At 43.1% G+C, this 26,417-nt stretch overlaps 1 protein-coding gene across 2 annotated transcripts in view; it reads left to right on the forward strand.

Moving 5' to 3' along the window:
• Nucleotides 1-392: 392 nt before the first annotated feature.
• Nucleotides 393-26,417, forward strand: part of tat (tyrosine aminotransferase) — a 57,363-nt gene continuing 31,338 nt past the window's right edge. The window contains exons 1-5 of one of the 2 annotated variants that reach the window (XM_085915319.1): nt 393-719; nt 21,234-21,286; nt 22,108-22,201; nt 22,306-22,370; nt 24,199-24,303. In XM_085915319.1, coding sequence (XP_085771445.1) covers nt 22,173-22,201; nt 22,306-22,370; nt 24,199-24,303 — 199 coding nt within the window. In that variant the 5' untranslated portion in view covers nt 393-719; nt 21,234-21,286; nt 22,108-22,172. Of the gene's footprint in view, nt 720-21,233; nt 21,287-22,107; nt 22,371-24,198; nt 24,304-26,417 lie in introns of both variants that reach the window. The other variant, XM_085915318.1, reaches the window with a different exon arrangement.

Genomic DNA, 26,417 nt, shown 5'->3' on the forward strand with positions numbered 1-26,417 from the left:
CGGCCAGTGCTGCGGGGTTTAGTTATGTATTTATAACCAGAGGGACAGGCTTCATTGAGGAATTGATAGACATCCGGTGGTTGCCAGGTCTCAGTCAGGCACATTATGTCTAAGCCTTTGTCCAGGATGAGGTTGTGAATAAATGATGATTTATGGGTGAGTGCTTGGATGTTGAGGAGATCCATTTTGATTGTGGATGTGGGGCTGCGTTTAGGTAGGGGGCGAAGAAGAGAGAAATCCACTCCACGTCTTCTGTTCCACATGAAGTGCAGTCCACTGTGTGTTGGAGTGAAATTCAGTTCGTTTTGTCCTGGCCACCCCGGGGCTGCTCCGTGTTGAGATCCGTTTCGTGCCAGAGAGATATCCATTCCGTGTTTTCGCGGCAACCCGGTGTCTGTCTTGAGTCGGAGCCCGCTCCGTGTAAGAGTGGACTCCACACCATGTTTTTCAGGCCACCTGGAGTACTGCAGCCCCGCTTGGTTGCTACAATAAGATCCAAGTGTGCCGGGTCTCTGATGACGTGTTGGACATGCGACGGGATATCGGGCGGTGGAGGAGCAGATGGATGGAATAGCGTTATGGGCAGGTTGGGAGAAAACAAAGTTACGATGGGTACTTCTGTGGATGTAACGAGGTCTGCGGAGAAGTCCGAGTTCTTTGATGACTGAGACACACCCTGGAATGGTGTGATTACTCAGCTCCAGCAAGCGGGGGATGGAGTAAGTTAATATAGTGCCGGTTGGAGAAAGCTGAACTTGCGTGTTAGCCATTTGCTAGGCTAATGGCTAAAAAATAAATAAATAAAACACTAAAAACACTAAAAATAAACTAATTCTGGTGGAGAATTAAATAAAACACTAAAAACACTAAAAATAAACTAATTCTGGTGGAGAAGCGGCAAACAATCAGCGCCAGCGTCCTCTCCTCAGATTGCTCCGCCTTGGCCTTGGCGATCACCTTTGGGTTCTTGGTTGTTTTCCTCCTGCCGCTCTTCCTCTGGCACCTCTACCGGTTTTATCTCCAAGTGTCCTTCCTGTAAACCATTCTTGCACATACATCCACTTCACCTACTGTCGCACACCGCCCATTCATCATTCTTTCAATTGTGTTATTTTGTACGGGATTATGTGACCTTTTGGCTGTGACATCATCCATTTATTCATGTTCCCTGACTATGCAGAGTTTGTACTCACCACTTACCATGTTTTTGTTTGTTTGTTCTTTTGATACTCCATGTACTTGCTTACGTCATCATATTCTTAGTTTAATCATGTTTCCAACCATATCTTTTATTTGTTTGGCAAAATATTTCCCTCTATCCAGAATGTTCAGGAGTAATCGAAAAACTGGTGTCTAGCATTAGTCAAAACACAAGATATAATCAAGTACTAAACATTTTTAGATGACTTTGGCAGTGTCCGTGATTTAGAAACTCATCAGGCATGCATTAAACCAGGGGTGCTCACACTTTTTCAGCATGCGAGCTACTTATAAAACAACCAAGTCAAAATGATCTACCTCCACACCATAAAAATGCAAAACATATTACTATTTTCAAATTTATTAGGGATTCTTTGGAAGTACAATGTATGTTGATGTACCTTGCATAACTGAATAGGCCAATATTGCACAACACACATAATAAATATTTAATTTTTTTGTCATTATGTGATGATAGGCTGACAAAAAAAAAAAATAACGTCACGCTGCGATCAACCAGTACTGGCTCCGCGATCGACCAGTCAATCGCGATCGACGTAATGAGCACCCCTGCATTAAGCAGTTCCTTAAGGGTCATTAAGCTATTCAGGCAAGATATCAAAAAACACTTCAAAGTGCTCAGAAATACATATCAGATCATAAAGTTATAAAAACCTTTGTCATTACCACCTATCAAAAATGTCTAGTTATGTCTACTTTATTGATTTGGTGTGTAGGTATAATTATATGCTTAAAATGTCTCTTTTATTGATTTAATGTGTGAATATACTTGTCTGCTTGTGTACTTTATTCAATGAGGTTTGAGCATATCTGTTTTTGTAGCTAGGCAGGACTTTTTGTATTTCGACCCCATTCCTTCAAGCTCCAGCAGCTTATTATGGAAAAAGTACAATGTGTGGAAGCCCATTCACTTAACATTGGATGGATGTCTGAGCCTATGGAGGTCCTACGGAGCTTTTAAGAGTCTAGCCGACCTCCTGGATCTCTGGTGCCCAAGCCTATAGAGGTCCCACGGAGCTCCAGGGGGGGCTTTTAAGAGTCAATCTGCCCTCCTGGAGCTCTGCCCAGGTGCCGGGCGTGCGTGCACGGGCCGCTGCAAGTCTGATAAAGCTCCATGATAACAGCCGGGATGCTTAAAAAGAGTCAATCCGCCCTCCTGGAGCTCTGTCCCGGCACCGGGCGTGCGTTTCCGGGCTGGTGGAAGTCTGATAAAGCTCCATAATAACAGCAACGAAACCTAAAAAGAGTCCATACACCCCCTCAATTTCTGCCCGGGCACCAGGCGTGCATGCTCGGGCTGCTGGAAGTCTAATATAGCTCCAATGATAACCAGCGGAGAGCCTGAAAAGAGTCAATCCACCCTCCTGGAGCTCTGGCTTGGCACCGGGCTTGCGTGAACGGGCTCCTAGAAGTCCCACGGAGTTCCAGCAGCTCATCATAGAAAATGCAGTGTCATTGAAAATGAACGAAGTATTTACAACTTTACAATTTACATTTATTTACCATGGCGTGCCCGCCAGAGGGCGCCAATACTCGGGCAGAGCTCCAGGGAAACATGTAAAAATGTCCAGCCTAACCTCTGGAACTCTTCCCCGGGCACGGCTGGTGGGGCTGGAAGTGCTCACCACCTCCAGCTGGAGGTCCGTTGGAAGCTCCATGAACCGGTGAAAATGTCTAGCCGACCTCCTGGAACCCTGCCTGGGCATGGCTGGTGGCGATTGAAGTGCTCCTGACCTCCAGCTGTAGGTCTGGTGGAAGCTCCATGAACCGGACAAAATTTCTAACAAACCTCCTGGAACACTCATCCGGCATGGCTGGTGACGCTGGAAGTGCCCACCACCTCCAGCTGGAGGTCCGGTGGAAGCTCTATGAACCGGAGAAAATGTCTAGCCGACCTCCTTGGCATGGCTAGTGGTAGTGTCTAGGGGCAGTTTTTGACAGCTTTTTGACGACTATTCGACCGCTATGCTATAGACAATTGTGTCTAGAGAATGCTAAATTAAGAATCACCGATTTCTGAAGTTAAGCAAGGTCGGGTCTGTTTAATACCTGGATGGGAGAATGCCTTTTTTTCTTTTTGCACTTCAATCGTTAAAACAAATTAACAATTTGTTGTAACACAACAGCCGTGATGGCAGTTTCAGAAACTGCAAGCCTAATTTCAACTCCGACTTTGAAACTTGAACCCGAATTTTTTTACCACTAGAGGGCAGACTATGTCCATTAAATAAAGATGCTGGCTAGGCGGGGGACACCCTGAACCGGTTGCCAGCCAATCGCAGGGCACACAGAGACGAACAACCAGCCGCACTCGCACTCATACCTAGGGACAATTTTGAGTCTTCAATCGGCCTACCAAGCATCTTTTTGGGATGTGGGAGGAAACCGCAGCGCCCGGAGAAAACCCACGCGGAAACGGGGAGAACATGCAAACTCCACACGGGGAGGGCCGGAGGTGGCGGAGGTGGCGCACCCTCCTAACTGTGAGGCGGACGTGTTACCCAGTGCGCCACTGAGCCGCCCTCTTTCTTAACTTAACTTTTCTTAATTTATCTTAACTTCCCTTGCTGGTTTCGATAACCCAGCATGCTCCTTAGCGCCATTCTGCTGCTCAGCACCAGTCATTCGTGATGTCCTCTAATCCTTACCTTGCTTTTGTCAAGTTAGATGGAGGATAGGATGCTACAAGATGGTGCGTGAATGTGTATTGGATTTGGCCCAGACGAATCGGCTCAGATGAAATTCCAAATTTCACCCGAAGATGGTGACAAAGCTTGACATGGGAGACCTGAAGGGGCCCTAAATAAAGGTTACTTAAAAGTTAGTTCTTCAGAATTAACTATTGCTAAACTGGTAGAGGGAGGGTGACTAAATGTTCTAGTCTAATAAACCTCTATTATAGTTCCAAATATCATCAGAAGATGGTGCCAAAGTTGAATTGACCTGGTAGAGTAGATCAGTAGTTGAAATTGTTAGTGACTAGAGAAACACGACCTGTCTGAATTACGCATAGTATCACACCATTTTGGATTATTATTTATTTATCTTTTTTTTTTCCCAAAATATATCTTAAAAGTCAAGTCAAGTTTATTTGTATAGCCCTAAATCACAAGCAGTCTCAAAGGGCTTCACATAGACAATCAATTGACAATTATTCTCAAAGCATCCCCTGATCTTGGGCTCTCAAAAGGGCAAGGAAAAACTAAAAAACCCCTACCAGGGGAAAAATGAGAAACCTTGAGAAGGGACCACAGATGGAAGGATCCCCCTTTCAGGATCACCAGGCTGCAATGGATGCAAAGAGGGCACATAAAATACATAATATGGAAATCAAAAAGTGGATGTCCAGGCCAAAGCGAAGAGCTGTCGGAGGTGCCTTCGATTGTCCTGGTAGTGTCCTCTAGGAGGGTATTACGCTGCAGTTCCCTCATGCTGAATTGGTCCACGAGAATCTAGATAGCCGTCGTCAGCTTGGGTGTCACCTAACCACCTCCCCAGCCGGGGAGGGGTGGGGGGAGTGGGGTCGGGGAGAGGGAGCAAAAACAAACTCCAGCCAAATTGGCTACTACAGGTTAATTAAAGGCCATATCATAGAAATACGTCTTTAAACGGGTCTTAAATGTTTCTACTGAGGTAGCAGTTCTAATATCCATTGGTAGGGCATTCCAGAGCTCTGGAGCCCGAATAGAAAATGCTCTAGCCCCTGCAGACATTTTCTTGGCCCTCGGTGTCACTAAAAAACTAGCGTTTTGAGAACGAAGGTTACGAGACGGAACATAAGGAACAACTAAGTCGACGAGATATGAAGGCGCTAAGCCATGCAATGATTTATAGGTTAATAGAAGAACCTTGAAGTCACATCTTAAATGGACCGGGAGCCAGTGTACATTGGCTAATATTGGGGTAATGTGATAAAATTTTCTTGTCCGTGAGAGCAGCCTTGCAGCAGCATTTTGTACTAACTGTAGACTTTTGATGCTGGACTTGGGAAGACCAGAGAATAATGCATTACAGTAGTCCAGGCGCGACGTGATAAATGCATGTATAATAATTTCCGCATCACCGGTCGAGAGGATTGGGCGAATCTTAGCAATATTACGAAGGTGAAAAAATGCTATTCTGGTTATATTCTTAATGTGCTTTTGAAAGGAGAGCGTTTGGTCAAATATTACCCCGAGATTAGTTACAGTATCACTCTGAGTGATAGTACGGTTATCAAGAGTTATAGCGGTTTCCTTAAATAAATGTTGATAACGAGCTGGACCAATTATCAACATCTCAGTTTTATCTGGGTTCAGACGAAGGAAGTTGAGAGACATCCATTGCTTGATTTCCGCAATGCATGCCTCAAGATTACAACAGTCCCGCAGATCTGTCATTGATAATGGCATATATAATTGGGTGTCATCCGCGTAACATTGAAAACTAATATTATATTTACGTATTATGTCCCCAAGCGGAGTCATATAAATATTAAATAGAATTGGTCCTAGTACTGATCCCTGTGGGACACCACACGTACTTTATAGAGCTCAGAGGACGCATTGCCATGGACCACTCGGTGCGTCCTGTCTGATAGATACGAATGAAACCAGCCTAGTGCTGACCCCGAAATACCAACACAACCTTTAAAACTGCTTGAGTATTTTAATTTGCTAACTAGAGAAGGCCGTGCTCATGGTTAGGCGATGAGAATGAGACACGTTAATCACAGAGTAAGATGCAATATATATTTTATTCTACTTTGTCATATTATATAGTTAGTAGCAACCTGAGCAGCATCATAGCAAGTTTATGTACAATGTATTTAATTGACATATGATTGTATTAAGAGTTGAGTAAGGCCAAGGGCTGGACAGTGATACTGCTGGTAGAAGACTGCGATCCAACGCTTGGCTTGACCTAGAGGTCAACAGCGTGTCAAAATACGTTTTGAAGCTGCTTGAGTGTTTCAATCTGCTAAACTGGGAGAACCCACGATCATAGTTATGATTATGTGTTAAATTGACTATTGTGAAAGTATGTGTGATTATTGTCACGCTGTATAATCAATATCCAACATGGATGTAACATTGATGTTCCATTTATACATGATAGTATAAATGTGACCGAAGACAGGGACGAGGGAGAGGGAAGTGCTGTTTCGCCCCTGAGTATAAGTCAACCCCCCCCACCCAAACTATGAAAAAAATGCGGTTTATAGTCTGAAAAAAATGGCAGCTATAGTTACTGGAATGTGTAGAGCCTGTGGGGTAGATAGTCTTGCCAGTACCGATTTAGAGAATCTATACTGCAATTGCATATAAGATTGCTGGTTTGAAATGTAGTTTCATTATTATCATTTTAATTAACTTTTATTTTAAAACTTGTCTGGTGTTTGAGTATTTTATTCCTTGTTTTTATTTTTGCGCATGAAAACAGAAAAATCAGACATTTGTTTCACTGCTTTATATGACAATATGTAAATGTTATAAGTTACGTTCAAACGAATCGTTCAACAAATCTATTTTTTACAACATCCCGTGGAAACAACCCATAAACATCAAACAACTACCAAAACTATTACTTATAATAATAATTGGCTCGGGAAATTAACACATTTCGTTCTACAATAAAACACCTCCACACTGATCCGTTGGCAACGGTCTCTCACCGGGTCGTGAAGTAGAAGTTGCGTCACTGACTCGTTCGACACACGTTATGCCGACATTGACGTTTTAATATTGTATTTGTTGGCTTGTAGTTGATGGTAAGATACTGAATGTGTTTGAATAAAAGGTTGAAAAAAAAAACGTTATGCCGACATCTTTTTAATTTGGGGGGGCACCAACTCATATAACAATGTAAAACACATACATATTGTCATATCAAAGAGTTAACCAAATGTCTGATTTGTCCCCTGGGACTTCCATGATCCGGGGAAAATGCTTGGCCAAGGTCCTGGAAGCCTCGCCAGCGTGACATGTTTGGCGGGAAGCCCCCCTGAGCTCCAGCTGGAAGTCCGCTGAAAGCTCAACAGGCCGTTGAAAATACTTAGCCGGCCGCCTGGAACTCTCACCTGCGATGGTAGCCGCTCGTGAGCTTCAGCTGGATTTTGTAAAAAGTGATATTGGGGGCTCTAGAGTGCCAATTTGACGACTGCAAATGAAGAAATAACCACCTTCAACGTTTTTTTTTAATGTTTTACACGTGTTTTGTTTTTATTGTCGAAATCGCATTTTCTCGCCGAGTTAAGCACGTTTTCTGAAATGTCACTCTCCCGTCACTCTGGTTAATTTGGCATAATAAAAAGTGCTGTTGGAGGCTCGAGAGTACCAAGTTGATCATTCTACATGAAGAAATGACCACCTGAAACGTTTGGTTGATGTTTTACGCGCGTTTTTATTTTCTTGCCTATATGGCATTTTCTCGCCGAGTTAAGCACGTTTTCTGAAATGTCGCTCTCCATCACTCTGGTTAATTTGTCATAAAAAAAAGTGCTGTTGGGGGCTCGAGAGTATCAAGTTGATCATTCCACATGAAGAAATGACCACCTGAAACGTTTGGTTTGTGTTTTACGCGCGTTTTTTTTTTCTTGCCTAAATCACATTTTCTCGCCGAGTTAAGCACGTTTTCTGAAATGTCGCTCTCCCGTCACTCTGGTTAATTTGGCAGAATAAAAAGGCCTCTTGGGGGCTCGAGAGTCTCAAGTTGATCATTATACATGAAGAAAAGACCACCAGCAACGTTTTTTTAATTATTTTACACAAGTTTTAATTTTTATTGCCGAAATCGCATTTTCTCGCCGAGTTAAGCACGTTTTCTGAAATGTCGCTCTCCCGTCACTCTGATTAATTTGTCATAAAAAAAGTGCTGTTGGAGGCTCGAGAGTACCACGTTGATCATTCTACATGAAGAAATGACCACCTGAAACGTTTGGTTTGTGTTTTACGTGCGTTTTTATTTTTCTTGCCTTAATCGCATTTTGTCGCCGAGATAAGCACGTTTTTCTGAAATGTCACTCTCACTCTGGTTAATTTGGCATAATAAAAAGGGCTGTTGGGGGCTCGAGAGTATAGAGTTGATCATTATACATGAAGAAATGACCACTTTCAAGGTTTTTTTTTAATGTTTTACACGCGTTTTCATTTTTATTGCCGAAACCGCATTTTCTCGCCGAGTTAAGCACGTTTTCTGAAATGTCGCTATCCCGTCACTCTGGTTAATTTGACATAAAAAAAAGTGCTGTTGGAGGCTCGAGAGCACCAAGTTGATCATTCTACATGAAGAAATGACCACCTGAAACGTTTGGTTTATGTTTTACGCGCGGTTTTATTTTTCTTGCCTCAATCGCATTTTCTCGCCGAGATAAGCACGTTTTCTGAAATGTCGCTCTCCCGTCACTCTGGTTAATTTGGCATAATAAAAAGGGCTGTGGGGGGCTCAAGAGTATAGAGTTGATCTTTTTACATGAAGAAATAACCACTTTCAACGTTTTTTTAATGTTTTACACGCATTTTAATTTTTATTGGCGAAATCGCCTTTTCTCGCCGAGTTAAGCACGTTTTCTGAAATGTCGCTCTCCCGTCACTCTGGTTAATTTGGCATAAAAAAGGGCTGTTGGGGGCTCGAAAGTACCAAGTTGATCATTCTACATGAAGAAATGACCACCTGAAATGTTTGGTTTATGTTTTACACGCGTTTTAATTTTTATTGCCGAAATCGCCTTTTCTCGCCGAGTTAAGCACGTTTTCTGAAATGTCGCTCTTCCGTCACTCTGGTTAATTTGGCATAAAAAAAGGGCTGTTGGGGGCTCGAGAGTATCAAGTTGATCATTATACATGAAGAAATAACCACCTGAAACGTTTGGTTTATGTTTTACGCGCGTTTTTATTTTTCTTGCCTCAATCGCATTTTCTCGCCGAGATAAGCACGTTTTCTGAAATGTCGCTCCTCCGTCACTCTGGTTAATTTGTCATAAAAACAAAGTGGTGTCGGAGGCTCGAGAGCACCAAGTTGATCATTCTACATGAAGAAATGACCACCTAAAACGTTTGGTTTATGTTTTACACGCGTTTTAATTTTTATTGCCGAAATGGCCTTTTCTCGCCGAGTTAAGCACGTTTTCTGAAACGTCGCTCTCCCGTCACTCTGGTTAATTTGGCAGAATAAAAAGGACTGTTGGGGGCTCGAGAGTATAGAGTTGATCATTATACATGAAGAAATAACCACCTTAAACGTTTTTTTAACATTTTACACGCGTTTTAATTTTTATTGCCGAAATCGCATTTTCTCGCCGAGTTAAGCACGTTTTCTGAAATGTCGCTCTCCCGTCACTCTGGTCAATTTGTCATAAAAAAAAAGTGCTGTTGGAGGCTCGAGAGCACCAAGTTGATCATTCTACATGAAGAAATGACCACCTGAAACGTTTGGTTTATGTTTTACACGCGTTTTAATTTTTATTGCCGAAATCGCCTTTTCTCGCCGAGTTGAGCACGTTTTCTGAAATGTCGCTCTTCCGTCACTCTGGTTAATTTGGCATAAAAAAAAGGGCTGTTGGGGGCTCGAGAGTATCAAGTTGATCATTATACATAAAGAAATGACCACCTGAAACGTTTGGTTTATGTTTTACGCGCGTTTTTATTTTTCTTGCCTCAATCGCATTTTCTCGCCGAGATAAGCACGTTTTCTGAAATGTCGCTCTTCCGTCACTCTGGTTAATTTGTCATTAAAAAAAAGTGTTGTCGGAGGCTCGAGAGCACCAAGTTGATCATTCTACATGAAGAAATGACCACCTAAAACGTTTGGTTTATGTTTTACACGCGTTTTAATTTTTATTGCCGAAATGACCTTTTCTCGCCGAGTTAAGCACGTTTTCTGAAATGTCGCTCTCCCGTCACTCTGGTTAATTTGGCAGAATAAAAAGGACTGTTGGGGGCTCGAGAGTATAGAGTTGATCATTATACATGAAGAAATAACCACCTTAAACGTTTTTTTAACGTTTTACACGCGTTTTAAGTTTTATTGCCGAAATCGCATTTTCTCGCCGAGTTAAGCACGTTTTCTGAGATGTCGCTCTCCCGTCACTCTGGTCAATTTGTCATAAAAAAAAGTGCTGTTGGAGGCTCGAGAGCACCAAGTTGATCATTCTACATGAAGAAATGACCACCTGAAACGTTTGGTTTATGTTTTACGCGCGTTTTTATTTTTCTTGCCTCAATCGCATTTTCTCGCTGAGATAAGCACGTTTTCTGAAATGTCACTCTCCCGTCACTTTGTTTAATTTGGCATAATAAAAAGGACTGTTGGGGGCTCGAGAGTATCAAGTTGATGATTATACATGAAGAAATGACCACCTTTAACGTTTGGTTTATGTTTTACACGCGTTTTAATTTTTATTGCCGAAATCGCCTTTTCTCGCCGAGTTAAGCACGTTTTCTGAAATGTCGCTCTCCCGTCACTCTGGTTAATTTGGCATAATAAAACGTGCTGTTGGAGGCTGAGTGTACCAGGTTGATCATTCTACATGAAGAAATGACAACCTGAAACGTTTGGTTTATGTTTTACGTGCGTTTTAATTATTATTGCCGAAATCGCATTTTCTCGCCGAGTTAAGCACGTTTTCTGAAATGTCGCTTTCCCGTCACTCTGGTTAAATTGGCATGTGTTGTCAGGCACTCATTGTAGAGCTGTAGGAGCCATGTCTTGGCCTTGTAACCGAAGTGCTTGATCTGTTCGTTTGCGATGTTATCCAGTCCAATGGCTTTTCCTGGTTTGAGGGTAGTGATTCCCCCTTCCAGCTCTTCCATGGTGAGCTGTCTTGCAAATGCAGGGTCCTCGATGTATTTCTTGCGGTTCTGCTTGATCTTTTTCGCGCTCTTTCCACTCTTTCCATCTTTAAGCAATTGGTTGGCAACTTGGTTGGCAGTGACTTTTGGGCGCTGAGGAGCTGCTTTACCGGTGGGACATGCCCGAAACACCTCCCCAGGGAGGCGTCCAGGAGGCATTATGATGAGATGCCCGAGCCACCTCATCCGGCTTTTCTCAACGTGGAGGAGCAGCGGCTCTACTCCGAGTCTCTCCCGGATGACCGAGCTTCTCACCCTATCTCTAAGGGAGAGCCCGGACACCCAGCGGAGGAAACTCATTTTGGCTGCTTGTATCCTGGATCTTGTTCTTTCGGTCACGACCCATAGCTCGTGACCATCGGTGAGGGTAGGAGCGTAGATCAACCGGTAAATCGAGAGCTTTGCCATTTGGTTCAGCTCTCTTTTCACCACGACGGACCGGTACAGAGTCCGCATTACTGCAGACGCTGCACCGATCCGCCTGTCAATCTCGCGCTCCATCCTGCCCTCACTCGTGAACAAGACCCCAAGATACTTGAACTCCACTTGGGGCAGGATCTCACCCCCGATCTGGAGAGGGCATTTCACCGTTTTCCGACCAAGGATCATGGACTCGGATTTGGAGGTGCTGACCCTCATCCCGAAGCACCCTCCACAGAACCTCCCAAGGGACACGGTCGAACGCCTTCTCCAAGTCCACAAAACACATGTGGACTGGTTCGGCGAACTCCCATGCACCCTCAAGGATCCTGCCGAGGGTGTAGAGCTGGTCCACTGTTCCACGGCCAGGACGAAAGCCACACTGCTCCTCCTGAATCCGAGGCTTGACCTCCCGACAGATCCTCCTCTCCAGCACCCCTGAATAGACCTTACCAGGGAGGCTGAGGAGTGTGATTCCCCTGTAATTGGAACACACCCTCCGGTCCCTCTTCTTTAAGAGGGGAACCTGCCAATCCAGAGGCACCGTCCCCAATGTCTACGCATTGCTGTAGAGGCGTGTCAGCCATGAAAGCCCCCCAACATCCAGAGCCTTTAAGAACTCCGGGCGGATCTCATCCACCCCCGGGGTCCTGTCACTGAGGAGTTTTTTAATTATCTCAGTGACTTCGACCCCAGAGATTGGAGAGTCCACACCAGAGTCTCCAGACCCTGCTTCCACAATGGAAGGTGTGCCGGTGGAAGTGAGGTATTCGAAGTATTCTCCCCACCGACTCACGACGTCCTGAGTCGAGGTCAGCAGCACACCATCTCCACTGTAAACAGTGTTGACTGTGCACAGCTTCCCCCTCCTGAGACGCCGGAGACTTCTGCTTGGCCATCCGATACCTGTCAACCACCTCCGGAGTCCCGCAGGCCAAAACGGCCCGATAGGACTCCTTCTTCAGCTTGACGGCATCCCTTACCGCCGGTGTCCACCAGCGGGTTCGGGGATTGCCACCACGTCAGGCACCAACAACCTTACGGCCACAGCTCCGGTCGGCTGCCTCAACAGTGGAGGCGCGGAACATGGTCCACTCGGACTCAGTGTCCCCCGCCTCCCTCGGGACGCGGGAAAGGTTCTGCTGGAGGTGGGAGTTGAAGCTCTTCCTGACAGGGAATTCTGCCAGACGTTTCCAGCAGACCCTCACAGAGCGTTTGGGCCTGCCAGGTCGGACCGGCATCTTCTCCCACCATCGGAGCTAACCCACCACCAGGTGGTGATCAGTTAACAGCTCCGCCCCTCTCTGCACCCGAGTGTCCAAAACATGCGGCCGCAAATCCGATGACAAGACCACAAAGTCGATCATCGAACTGCGGCCTAGGGTGTCCTGGTGCCAAGTGCACACATGGACACCCTTATGCTTGAACACGGTATTCATTATAGAAAATCGTGTCAAGCACAGAAGTCCAACAATAAAACACCGCTCGGGTTCAGATTGGGGGGGGGGGGCGTTCCTCCCAATCACGCCCTTCCAGGTCTCACTGTCATTGCCCACGTGAGCATTGAAGTCAACCAGTAGAACGATGGAGTTCCCAGAAGGAGCGCTCTCCAGCACTTACTCCAGGGACTCCAAGAAGGGTGGGTACTCTGAGCTGCCGTTCGGTGCATAGACAAACAACAGTCAGGACCCGTCCCCCCACCCGAAGGCGGAGGGAGGCTACACTCTCGCTCACCGGGGTGAACCCCAATGTGCAGGCGCCCAGCCGGGGGGCAATAAGTATGCTAACACGTGCTCGACGCCTCTCACCGTGGGGAACTCCAGAGTGGAAGAGAGTCCAGCCCCTCTCGAGAGGGCTTGTACCAGAGCCCAAACTATGTGTGGAGGCAAGTCCGACTATGTCTAGTCGGAACCTTTCTGCCTCACACACCAGCTCGGGCTCCTTTCCACCCAGAGAGGTTGCTTTCCATGTCCCTAGAGACATTTTCTGCAGCCGGGGATCGGACCGCCAAGGTCCCCGCCTTTGGCCGCCACCCAGCTCACTTTGCACCCGACCCCTTTGGCCACTCCTATAGGTGGTGAGCCCATGGGAAGGGGGACCCACGTTTTCTTTTCAGGCTACGCCCAGCCGGGCCCCATGGGCGAAGGCCCGGCCACCAGGCGCTCGCCTTCGAGCCCCACCTCCAGGCCTGGCTCCAGAGGGGGGCCCCGGTGACCCGCATCCGGGCGAGGGAAAATTAAGTCAATTTTCATTAGTCGTCATAAGGGGCTTTGGTGAGCCGTGCTTTGTCTGGCCCCTCACCTAGGACCCTTTTGCCGTTGGTGACCCTACCAGGGGCATGAAGCCCCAGACAACATGGCTCCTAGGATCATAGGGGCACGCAAACCCCTCCACCGCGATAGGGTGACGACTCACAGAGTGGTAAAAATAATTATAGAAAACATAATATAAAATAAAATGTCAAAAGCATCAATAAATCAAATAATCACTGACTGCACATTGTTTATGGACTTTTCTTCGCAAACATTGTCCATTTCCCCATTTCCGCAAAACAGACCAACCACAATCCTAAACAAAGTTGTTTTTTCAGCTGATAAGGTGACAACTCACGGGGGGATATATATATATATATATATATATATATATATATATATATATATATATATATATATATATATATATATATATATATATATATATATAATGTGTACAATATACAGTGGAGCCTCGGTTTTCCAATGTCCCGGTTCTCGAAAAAATCGGTATACGAACAAAAAATTTGAGATTATTTTGCTACAAATGTCGAACGAAATTCGATTGTCGAACCTCCCGCGATGAGCCGAGAGGACCCGCATAACCAACTGACTTCATTCGTTATTACATTCTCATTACTCTGAGGATTGCATCAACTCTAATCATGCCTCCAAAGAAAGCAAGTGGGAGCAGTAAAGCCATCCTAAAACACAAAGACACTCCTAAAACAATGCGACAGTGAGCGCTGGGGAAGGGTGGGGAATGAACGGTTTGTAAATGTGCAAAGAAATAATTATGAACATTATTGTATGGTTATCGTGTTTTGGGGATTTGCATTGTCCTTCGAAAGTCAGTGCACTTGTCCACCCACCATATTACGCCACAATATAATTTCTATAGAGAAAGTATGGTTTAATGAGTATTTCCAGCTTGGCATGTCAATGGCATGTGGAGTTTTTGTTTTGATGGAGCATTATTTCAGGTGTTTAATTTTCCACTTACCATGAAGGGAAAAAATACATAATCACAGGAGGACACACTAAGTCTTGTGGTATTCCAGAAAGCAGGTTCATCATACTCTGAGTCTTTCCCTGAACTCTGAGTTGACTTACTCTGAGATGGGAGACTCTGAATATTCGGTTCCAGAAAACCTGATCTGAGTTAGTTCAATCAACTCTGAGTATAACCTGGAGTTAAACGCGTGTGCAACTCCTATAAAAAGCCATTATCAATCGAGCCCCGATACCACGAGTCACAATGACAACTGAGGAAAACCAGATATCCTTATTTTACTCTACTGGAGGTCCCTATGCAAGCCTACGGCGAGTACAAACATATTTTTTTGCGGCAAATCTAATACGGCTGCAGTAGCAAAGAGGAGCGAGTCATGGGAGGAAATTTCTGCCCAATGCGCAAGTTTAAATGTCCTAATTCATCGATGTAACATCTAACTCAGGGGTGGGCAATCCTTATGACTTGCGGGCCGAATTGGGTTCTAAATTTTGACTTGGGGGCCGAACCAGGAGCAGATGGATGTAATGTTTGTGTGAAGTAATATAAATGACATGTAAAGGTCATTGCATAAAAGGTTTTGGCCTTTAGTAGGTAGTTAAATATGGATATTCAAAAAAAGCTTTTTGAAAACAAATGCCTTTATTAACAGCATTAAAAAATATATTACACCAAAAAACTACTATCAGTGATTCTCATTAAATACGACACTGTTATTATGTATAACAGTTTCCATCACTTCAGCGGCTGCAGGTCAGATTTATGAAAGATGTTTATCTTATGAGGCAAAATCACATAAAACGGCAAACATTCTGACCAAATACATCATCAAAGTCAAAAGTCAAAGTCCGCTTTATTGTCAATTTCTTCACGTCAAGGCACACAAAGAGATCGAAATTACGTTTCCCACCGTCCCAGAGTACACAACACTCACAATCAAATAGCACAAAGAGTAAAAACGAACAGACAAGAGCAACGAATAAGTAATAAGCAAATAACCCGAATAAATAAACAATAAATAAATAGACAAATAAGAGCAGCAAAATGGAGCAAGCGCGCTAATAGCAGACAGCCAGATCATAGCGCAAAAGAACAGGACGTCATGTAGCAGAGGGTGGAGGGAATTCAGGATCCGGACAGCTTGGAGTACGAAGCTATCTCTGAGTCTGGTGGTGCAGGAGCGCAGGCATCTGTACCTCTTCCTAGAGGGCAGAAGTACAAACAAAGAGTTAGCGGGATGACTCACATCACACACAATCGCGGCCGCTTTGCGGGTGAGACGGGAGGCGTAAACTTCCTTCAGGGAGGGGAGTGGAGCCCCGATGATTTTACTTGCAGTGTTCACTATGCGCTGCAGGGCCTTCATGTTGTACTCAGAGCAGCCACCACCTCACACAGCGATACAACTGGAGAGGACGCTCTCAATGGTGCCACGGTAGAATGTGGTCATGACGGCGGGAGGAGCACTTGCTCGCCTGAGTTTTCGCAGAAAGTACAGGCGGCGCTGAGCTTTCTTCGCCAGCGACGCAGCGTTGGTGGTCCAGGAGAGGTCCTCACTGATGTGCACCCCCAGGAATCTGGTGCTGCTCACTCTCTCCACCAAAGCACCGTCGACGGTCAGTGGCAGGTGGTGGGTGTGACCCTTCCGAAAGTCAATGATGATCTCCTTGGTCTTGTTGACGTTCAGTAGAAGGTTGTTGTCCCTGCACCATGCAGCCAAAAGGTCGACCTCCGATCTGTCGTGAGTCTCATCGCCACCGGTGATCAGACCCACCACAGTTGTGTCGTCGGCATATTTCAGCACGCGGTTGCTGCTGTAGGTTGCAGTGCAGTCATGCGTCAGCAGGGTGAAGAGCAGCGGACTGAGCACGCAGCCTTGAGGGGCCCCCGTGCTCAGCGTGATGCTGCTGGAGACATTGTCGCCCACATGCACTACTTGAGGCCTCTGACAGAGGAAGTCCAGTAGCCAGTTGCAAAGGGAGGTACTGAGGCCCACCTTGTCGAGTTTGCAAATGAGACGCTGTGGAACAATAGTGTTGAATGCAGAACTGAAGTCCACAAACAGCAATCTCACATACGAGTCCCTCTCCTCCAGGTGGGTGAGGGCAGAGTGGAGGGCAGAGCAGATGGCATCCTCAGAGGACCGATTGGGTCGGAAGGCAAACTGGAAGGGGTCCACAGTGGGGGGAAGAACAGATCTGACGTGCGCCAAGACAAGCTTCTCAAAGCACTTCATGACGATGGGGGTCAGTGCCACAGGGCGGTAGTCATTGAAGCAGGAAGGAGCATGATTTTTCATCTTGAAGAATCAGTGAAAGAATACATCGAAATAAAGAAATAAAGAATCAAAATGGCAACACAGTGACGGATATCTGAAAATTAAAGCAGAGCATTAACTCACAAACACCTGATGACAGAGGTGAGGAAACGGGGAAACACTTCCATAAAGTCGGCCTTAAAACCTTTAAAAGTTGAGATTAGTCGCAAACAGGTGGTGCATCATGCATTGTTTGAAAATGAGAATGGTCACTAGTTTCAATCCCTATTTGTACAAATTATTTTCAAAAAGCATTTTCTTTTACAACAAACTATAGAAACTCCCCTTTCATTTTCAGTGGGAACAGTGTTGTTGGTCTCCCTTTTTATGCTGGTGCATCATATTCTGGAGGTTAATTTGTTGTGGCAATTCTTAGGATGAAGCCGAGGTGTCCGTTAACCTAGATCTGTGACGGGGCTTTGGTGATGCTCACGTGGCTGAACGTCTGCTCACACACGTCGGTCAAGCCAAATTGTCCACTCTTTTTTTAAACACTCGGCAGTCAGTGTCCGCCTTTCTTTTCCTTGGGCCACTCATTTTAATAGAAGGGTTCCAGGGGAAGGTTTGTGGGTGGCTTTAGCGTAAAACTGTATCGGAAAGCTCAGCGCATGAATTACAAGAATGCTGACGTAACAGGCCACACTCGAAATCCGGCACTGATAGAAAAAGAGCACGGAGTGCGCCGGGTCCGTACTAGCGAAGACATACACACACTCGTGATTTCGCTGAGCTTTCTGACACGGCTTCCGGGAGAACCGTATTTTCCGGACCAAAAGGTGCACCGGATTATAAGGCGCACCTTCAATGAACGGCCCATTTTAAAACTTTGTCCATATATAAGGTGCACTGGATTATAAGGCGCATAAAATCAAAGCTATACTGCAACAAACTGCGGTTGACTAGGGTTGCGACATGCATCCACTAGCCAATAACCAATGAGCCCTCTGTAAACAATCGCATTTCTCAAACTATCCTATATAATGATCAGAACTGACTAAAGTTCGATCTAACACCTTGGTACTGCTTACCTATGTTTCCCTTCCATATCGATCCATAAATTTACTCGAAACATTAACAGAGCAGCCTATTTTGACATAAAATAGCCTCACGGGTACAACAGCTATTCAGTGACGCCCCCTGACCACGGTTGCCATAATGCTGGTAAGCGATGCGACCTTGTAATTTCCTAGTTGTACTAAAACGTACAGAAAATTTCGGCAGAGCACTGTGTACAACCAGTATGGATCAACAAATTTATAAATTGATCCATATATAAGACGCACCGGACTATAAGGCGCACTGTCGGACTATAAGGCACACTGTCAGCTTTTGAGAAAATTTTAGGTTTTTAGGTGCGCCTTATAGTCCGGAAAATACGGTAAATGCGCGGGCGGGCGTTTCCCCATATCCTGGGGAAATGCAGTCATTGCAGGGAAAATGACCCAAAAAAATTGTAATAATACAATTTATTCTGGTTTGGCTGGACGGATTATATGGCCCCGTGGCCATATATAGGGTAGTTTGCCCATATCTGATCTAACCATACAAGATTGTAGCATAGCCTGCTATGCCCGCCCATATAGCTATGGGCAATATGGGCGACCACCCAGGGTGCAATCCACGTGGGGGCACACTCAAGAAAAAACAAATCCCCAGTTTTCTAGCTCAGTCAGTTCCATCTCAAATCTGTTCAGTGGGCACTGGGGCGCCCTTATTGTCAAATGATGTCAATTTGCTGCCGAGAGTCGGTTTGAGAGTTGGTTCGTCCGTTCGTGCGTGCGTGTCAGAAGAGCAGCCTGCTCCTCTCGCCCCGCCCCTCCCTCCCCGCCCACAGTCCGAGCAGGGGCAAGAGGGCGGCAGCCGGCGGGGGACGGTGTGGGCCGGAGAGGAAAAGCAAAGGGAGGGGGGCGAGGGATTCCAAGGACATACAACTGCTTCCAAATAAATTATATTTCATTCATAAAAATAATAATACCTATCCACATGTAATTAATTGGATTATGCGAAACATTTACACACAAATATATTTTAAAAAACGGACAGCGCATGCACTACGTTATGGCCGCATTACCTGGTGCACGCATACGCCACGTGTCAATGTTAAGGTTGTTTGACCGACACGGTGTTTGCAAAAAGTTTTTTTTTTGCTTAGCCAACAGAAAAAAGTAATGCTCTGCATCCTCGATATTATTATGAAAGTGCCACTAGCAAAACAAACAAACAAAAAAAAAACCCCACAAAAAAAAAACACGTAAGTGCTATGAAAAAAGTTTGCTCTGAGAGTGCTCGTCCGCGGTGTGTGGGAATCAAACTCATGGTGCCTGCACTTAAGCCAGGCGAGTGTACCACTACAATGTAGTGTAATGTAGTGATTACACCTGGGGTCGGAAAGCTTTTTGGCAGACAGACCCATAAATGCCCCTTTTCAAAAAAAATAATTTCCTGTGAGAGCCAAACCATTTAAAAAAAAACCGATAGGTTAAATACAATTAAATGCATGTATTTTAATTAAGACCAAAGATTTTTTGAGTGTACTAATGTATTCTTTTCAATAACGTTTTTAACGTCGCCAAAAGAGCCCTATCTGTCTCGTGAGCCATAGGTTCCCGACTCCTGGACTGCACTTTCCGGCATCCAATGGCCGGAGGCAATTATTGAGATAAATTATACTGTTCAAAGCAATGCAGTCGCGTTTGAAAAGATATTCCTCAAGAAATGATAAAACATCTAATCTGTGTCGGACGATTCTCTCACGACTTAGTGTTTTGATTTATTACGGCTTCTATGTCGATCGTATTTTGAATTAATGGCCAATCCATGATTAACTGCTTTCTTTGTGTGGGAGAAGACAGGTTGAAACTCTGCCTCTCTTATAGTAAACCTGCCAGCGAGCAGGTTATGTTCACAGAGTAAGTTACCGCAGTAACTAACCCAGAGTTTAAGTTACTTCTCTTTCTGGAACGGATAACACAGAGTTTCCCTCATTTCAGGGTTAACTTACTCAGAGTTTTCACATAACCCACTTTCTGGAATACCCCTCTGGTGTGTTTTGTTCAAACTCTTCTGTATGACTGATAATATTGATTTTAAAACATCACTGGACATTCTGGAGGCTTGTGGCAAACTCTAAGTTGAATAACATTTGTTGACCGATGCCTACTCTTTTAGATCTCATCGTTATATATTTGAAAAAATAAGCAATTATTTAGTTATAATAAACATTAGCTGGGTGGGCACATTTGTAGAAAATAGTCATAACAATAGCAATTAAAATTTTCAAGTGAAATACTTTCGGGACAAACACAACACTTAATTAAATTAGGTAAACACGTTAACATTCAATGCGAAAGTAAATAGGCATTACTGTTTTAACACAACATTTACCCTACCACTACCAAACAACTTGTCATTAAAACACGTTTATGGTATGCTGCTATGCAAAAAAAAACAATTAATTTAACCCACTACTATTATAAAGTTGAAGACACATGAAGACTGAAATTATAAAAGGCATAAAACTATTATGTCAACTCAATAACTGAGTGCATATTCGGCTGGACTAAGCATGTTATTCAGCTTCATAAATTGTGTTACAATTATAAGCTGAAAATAAAAGCTCGTGTAATATTTTGTTATTCCATCAAAAACACATATAAGCTCCCGAGGCTATAGTTTTGTTAAACAAACAATTTGGAGTGTAAGGTTTCATAGGGAAGACCAGTTTCATCTTTGAGGACAGGTTGGTTAACAAATACTGTACACTTGTGGAGACATTTCAACACCATTTGGACACCATGTTCCATAAGAAGAGGTGCTTTTTCACATTTTAGTTTTCAACAGTCATTGGTTTTCCAAAGTAAAGATTGCAGCATAAAACATCTTAACTAAATATGAATTAATCAGTTTTATGGCAACGATAGTTTTGGCGCATTTCTCTTTTGACACTTGGTCCACTTCTTGCAAAATCAGGACGCATGTGCTCTGTTGAATACACCCCCTCTTCTTGTCGATAAGGTGCTGGTGAGGGTTGGAGGTGGTATGGTTCTTGTTATGATGTAAGGGGGGTGTAGCAGCGCAACCCTCTCAGTCTCCACCAATGAAAATATGGGCTGGTTAAACACCCATTTTCTGAACTCCTGCTATAAAACGGGCCAATCAAATCCCTCTGTATTCATTATTGCAAGGATTCTCAACGGACGCCAAAGCTGATTTTGGAAAACCGCGAATTCATCATGAGGTAAGAATATCATTATTTACCTGATATTTGAGTAACATTTTGTTAGTAAAAACGAGGCATATTATTTGTTACATTATGGTGATGATGATGGTACCTTGCTTATCTGCTTCATAATTGCATTTAAAGTGAATTAAATATGAATACTTCCATACTTTATTCACCTCTTTTTCTGAGGACATTATTAAATTGAGCTTGTGTGTGGGTTTAATGAATTGATTTTTAAGGTTTCACAATTCTGGTTACTGTGAGGCTACATTTACACTCTTCTTAAGGACTCCGACTTTTAGAGTTTCAGTAAATCATGCTATTGCTTCTGTGAAAAGTACGGGATCTACTGTAAGATATACCAATAAATAACAACAACAATAATAATAATAATATAATAATAGCAATTAATACTCATATAGTATGAGCTGTACAATTCAAAACAAAATAATAATTGTTGTGTTGGCAAATTAATCTATGTTGATAAATGGCATTTATTTGTACGTAATTGAGTTATTATTTCTTTATAATATTTCAATTATTAAATCTTATTACATTAACAACTACTCTTAGTACTGCTTCTACTACTACTAACAATAGCACAAGTGCTGTCCGTGCATGAGTGAGATTGTATTATAATGGTTGATAGAGTATTTGTATATTTTTACTATGTTGTGCTGATTCATGTTAATCTTTTACTAAATGATAATCATTTTATAGATCAAACGCAAGCACTGCAAATAGATTATTAGCAAATGATGTACTGTAAGCCTACTTTCTTTTGACCATGGAAAATCTTTCAGTTTTACTGTTCTAACAATCATTCTCCATAACAGTGCCAGAAAGGATACCAAGTCTTACTTGGTTCAGAGGAATGACAATACCAATGACAAACGCCTGAATGGGAACGGAGTCAATGGGAAGGCCAATGTCAGTGTAAATGGAAAGTCTTACCCTGTCAAAGACAAGCGCCGTAGCAAGACATGGGAAGTTAAGCCTTCTTTGATGGCTAACAACACCTTTAATCCCATCAGGACCATTGTGGATGAAATGAAGCTCTCCCCAAACCCAGATAAACCCATGATAAGCCTTTCAATTGGTAAGAAGCTTCTTTAAACTATGTACCACAGGTGTCAAACTCAAGGCCCGGTGGCGAGATACGGCCCGCCACATCATTTTATGTGGCCCGCGAAGACAAATTGTGCATTAAATTCGTGTGTCATTACTAGAATTGCAAATTGTCTTCACTTTTAATATCTTTTATACATATATATATATATATATATATATATATATATATATATATATATATATATATATATATATATATATATTTCACCAGTTTTTACTCGTCTGATTTGAAACCGAGTTATTTGTCAATTTGTTTTGCAGCTTTTACTGTATATAATATGATGTGCTCATACATTTATTTGGGTTGACAGACATAATGTCCCTCCGAAAGAAACTATGACTACAATGCGGCCCGCGAAAAAAATGAGTTTGACACCCCTGCTATATACGATGCAGTGACGTGCGGTGAGGTTTATGACTGGGGAGGCACTGACGTCACCCCCCTGTTAAAATTTGACAGACATCTAACCGTGTCACAAAAAAGGTTGGGGAACGCTGCTCTGGAGTAGCTTATTCATGATTTAATTTGAACTATTTTAATTAATATCCCATATCAGCAGTCTTCACACAAAAACATTCAATAAAGCACATGGAATCAAAAACTAGTTTTCGATCGTGTGTACCACTCCGTTTGAAAAGACATGCTCCGAAGTCCCGTTGTCCGAATCAAACCTTTTAACTCCGGAGTTGGTCTTCCTGTACTGATGACCTCCTGCTTTGACCAAAAATCCATAGTTGAAAATCGTTTGAGTTTGGATATGTAATCCTCCATTGTAAAACAAAATCTAAAAACAAAAAAACAACAACAAAAAAACGAATGTAAAACGAAATACATGGACGACTGCTCCTCAGTTGTTCACTGTAAGTTTGAACCAGAGATCACGTATTCTACAAGTGGGCGCATGAAGCATCCCGGGATCACTAGCATCCCCTGCCGTAAGAACTTTTTTTCGTTGCCTCCGTTGGGCTGTTTTGTTTATCTAAAGCAGGGGTGCTCACACTTTTTCAGCATGCGAGCTACTTATAAAACCACCAAGTCAAAATGATCTACCTACACACCACAAAAATGCAAAACATAAAACTATTTTCAAATTTATTAAGGATTCTTTGTATGTACAATGTGTGTTAATGTACCTTGCATAATTGAATAGGCCAATATTGCACAACACACATCATAAATATTGCATTTTTTTTGTAATAATAGGATGATAGGCTGACAAAAAAATTAACGTCACGCTGCGATCGACCAGTACTGCCTCCGCAATCGACCAGTAGATCGCGATCGACGTAATGAGCACCCCTGATCTAAAGAAACACGACGTTATAGTCAGATGACAAAAAACACTAGATATTATAGACATCATCTTAACTACGGAAAATAGTTAATATAGCCACAGTGTTTGAACACTTAAACAGCGACATAGAGACAGACAGCAGTTCACTCTAACTGTATAGCCTGTCAGCATAGGCAGCCGTGTGATTACGCAATCCTCAGGCGACAAGGCATGAAGTTGCCTCCTCCGAGCAACTCGTCTTCGGTTTTAACATAACTGTAAAAATTTAGCGATTTTGGTTCAAAATGATACAAAACACTAAAATTAAAAGGACAATGACTTCATAATAAAAACAATTGAATTTGTTTTTTCCCCTTTTCATGATGGCAGGGGAGGCACGGCCTCCCTTGCCTCCTCTGACCGCACGTCCCCGATACGATGCCAGTATCATAACGGCATGCCTCAGCAACTTCTAAAATCGTATCCTATAGTACAAAGGTGACTTGTACATGTGCTCCTTAGGGGATCCTACTGTCTTTGGAAACCTTCCTACGGATGATGCAGTACTTCAAGCCATGAAAGATGCTGTAGATTCGCAACAATACAATGGCTATGCTCCTTCTGTTGGTGAGTTTTACTTATAAATCACTACAAACTGCAGTAAATTCTAAATCTGATCAGTCACAGTGCTTCGCATTCACACCAACAGGCAATTTAAAGCCTCCAATTAATTAAAATACACATTTTGATATATATTTTTTGTCTCACTCACAAAGCTTTTTGTGAAATGAATGTGATAATTTGTCAAAATACGTATGATCTAAGACTAAATTTAGAGTATAACAAGACTGATGAAAGTAAAGGTCCTCATGCTGAAAATAACAGCTACTATATTTAGTCACATTCAAGCTCCAAGCAATCTTTCAAAAATTGTGTAAACTTTTAAGAATCATTATTTTTTTCAGTTTGGCGATAAACTGTATAAAATGGTTAAGTGGAAAACCAGTCAAATTACAGTCACACCTTTTTAAATTAAGTGCTCTTAGTAGATCTGTTCATCCATCCATTAATCCATTATCTGGATTGCTTTTCCTCATGAGGGTCGCGGCAATGCTATGAGCCTATCCCTCAATGATCAGCAGTGTAAAAACAAATGTAAATATGCCGAATAATAGCTAAAAAGCTAGTTTTCATTCGTAGTCTCCAGGCAGGCCAAAACATAAGAAATAAAATATTACATAAATACAAATATATGCATACATATGAATACATAAGAAAGAAAATATAACATGCGATATGAGTAACACAAGGGAAATGTAAGGAGTCTAGTGGTTACAAAATTGGTTTGTTTTCAGCCTGACTCAGTCATCCTGTGCTTTTACATTAATTCCTATGGGAAACTTTCTACCAACTAATTTTTCTACTCACAAACCTGATCGCGGAACGAATTAAGTTCGTAAGTAGCCTCGTGTTTGAACGTCCCGGTTCTCAAACAATTCGGTATTCGAACAAAAAATTCGAGATTTTTTTTTTGTTTAGGATGTTGGACAAAATTCTGTTGTCGAACCTCGCGAGATGAGCCGAGAGACCCGCATGTCAACTGACTCGGTTCGTTATTACATTCTCTTTACTCTGAGGATTGCATCAACTCTAATCATGAATGAAGCAAGTGGGAGCAGTAAAGCCATCCTAAAACACAAAGACGCTCCTAAAGCAATGCGACAGTGAGCGCCCGGCGCTCTGCGGGCGGCTGCGCGATCGGACCAAATTAAGCTCCCTGCGCACTGACATCCACTTAAATTTTGGAAAGTCCATTAGGACTTAAAAAATATTTTCTAAATTTTAGCGACTGCTCTGTCACAATAATGCGACCAGCGCGGTGCAGTTGCTCGGTCGGCGGCGTACTACGGTTGCACGTTCGGCGGTGCGCTGCAGTTGCGCAATCGGACAAAATTAAGCTCCCTGCGGACTGAGGTCCACTTAAATTTTGGAAAGTACATCAGGACTTGATAAATTTTTCATTTATTCAGCGACGGCTCTGTCACAATAATGCGACCAGTGCAGTGCAGTATAGCGGTTGGTGACGCGCTACGGTTGCGGACAGAAATGTGCAAATGAAAAAATGCTTAAAACAGGCGGGTTTTTTTCTTGGAACATTTTTTTTTTTTGGTAATCGGAAAATATGATTCGGAATTCGAATGATTCACTTCTTGAACAGCCTTCTGCAACGGATTGTGTTCGAAAACCGAGGCTCCATTGTATATCATTTTAAAGGGAATTTGGTCAAACAAGCTATGTTATATATTTGATAACTAAAAAAAATCTCTAAACCAAAAAAAAACCCCATCGGTTTATAAAACATTGTGTGAAGCTAGTCACAAAATATGTGTTGTTGTTTTTTTTTTTACCGTGAGACATTACAAATGGCACCATACATCTTCTCAAGAATAATCTTTGTATCTGGTCAAAGAGTATTACTCATGTATTCAAAGTGAATCCTAAATAGTATGAATACATTAAATTGAATTTAAAAAATATTCCAATTTATATTGTTAAAAGTGTATTCGAAAATGAAAGATTAATGTTAGAGGCTGCTCAGTAGCTCACTGGCTAGCTCGTCCACCTCACAGTTAGGAGCGTGTGGGTTCGATTCCACCTCTGGCCCTCGCTTTGCATGTTCTCGCCGTGTCTGTGTGGGTTTTCTCCGGGCACTCCGGTTTCCTCCCACATCCCCAAAAACA

The sequence above is a fragment of the Syngnathus leptorhynchus genome, chromosome 6 (genome assembly GCF_054491065.1).
Source record: "Syngnathus leptorhynchus isolate UIUO chromosome 6, UIUO_Slep, whole genome shotgun sequence".
NCBI lineage: Eukaryota > Metazoa > Chordata > Actinopteri > Syngnathiformes > Syngnathidae > Syngnathus > Syngnathus leptorhynchus.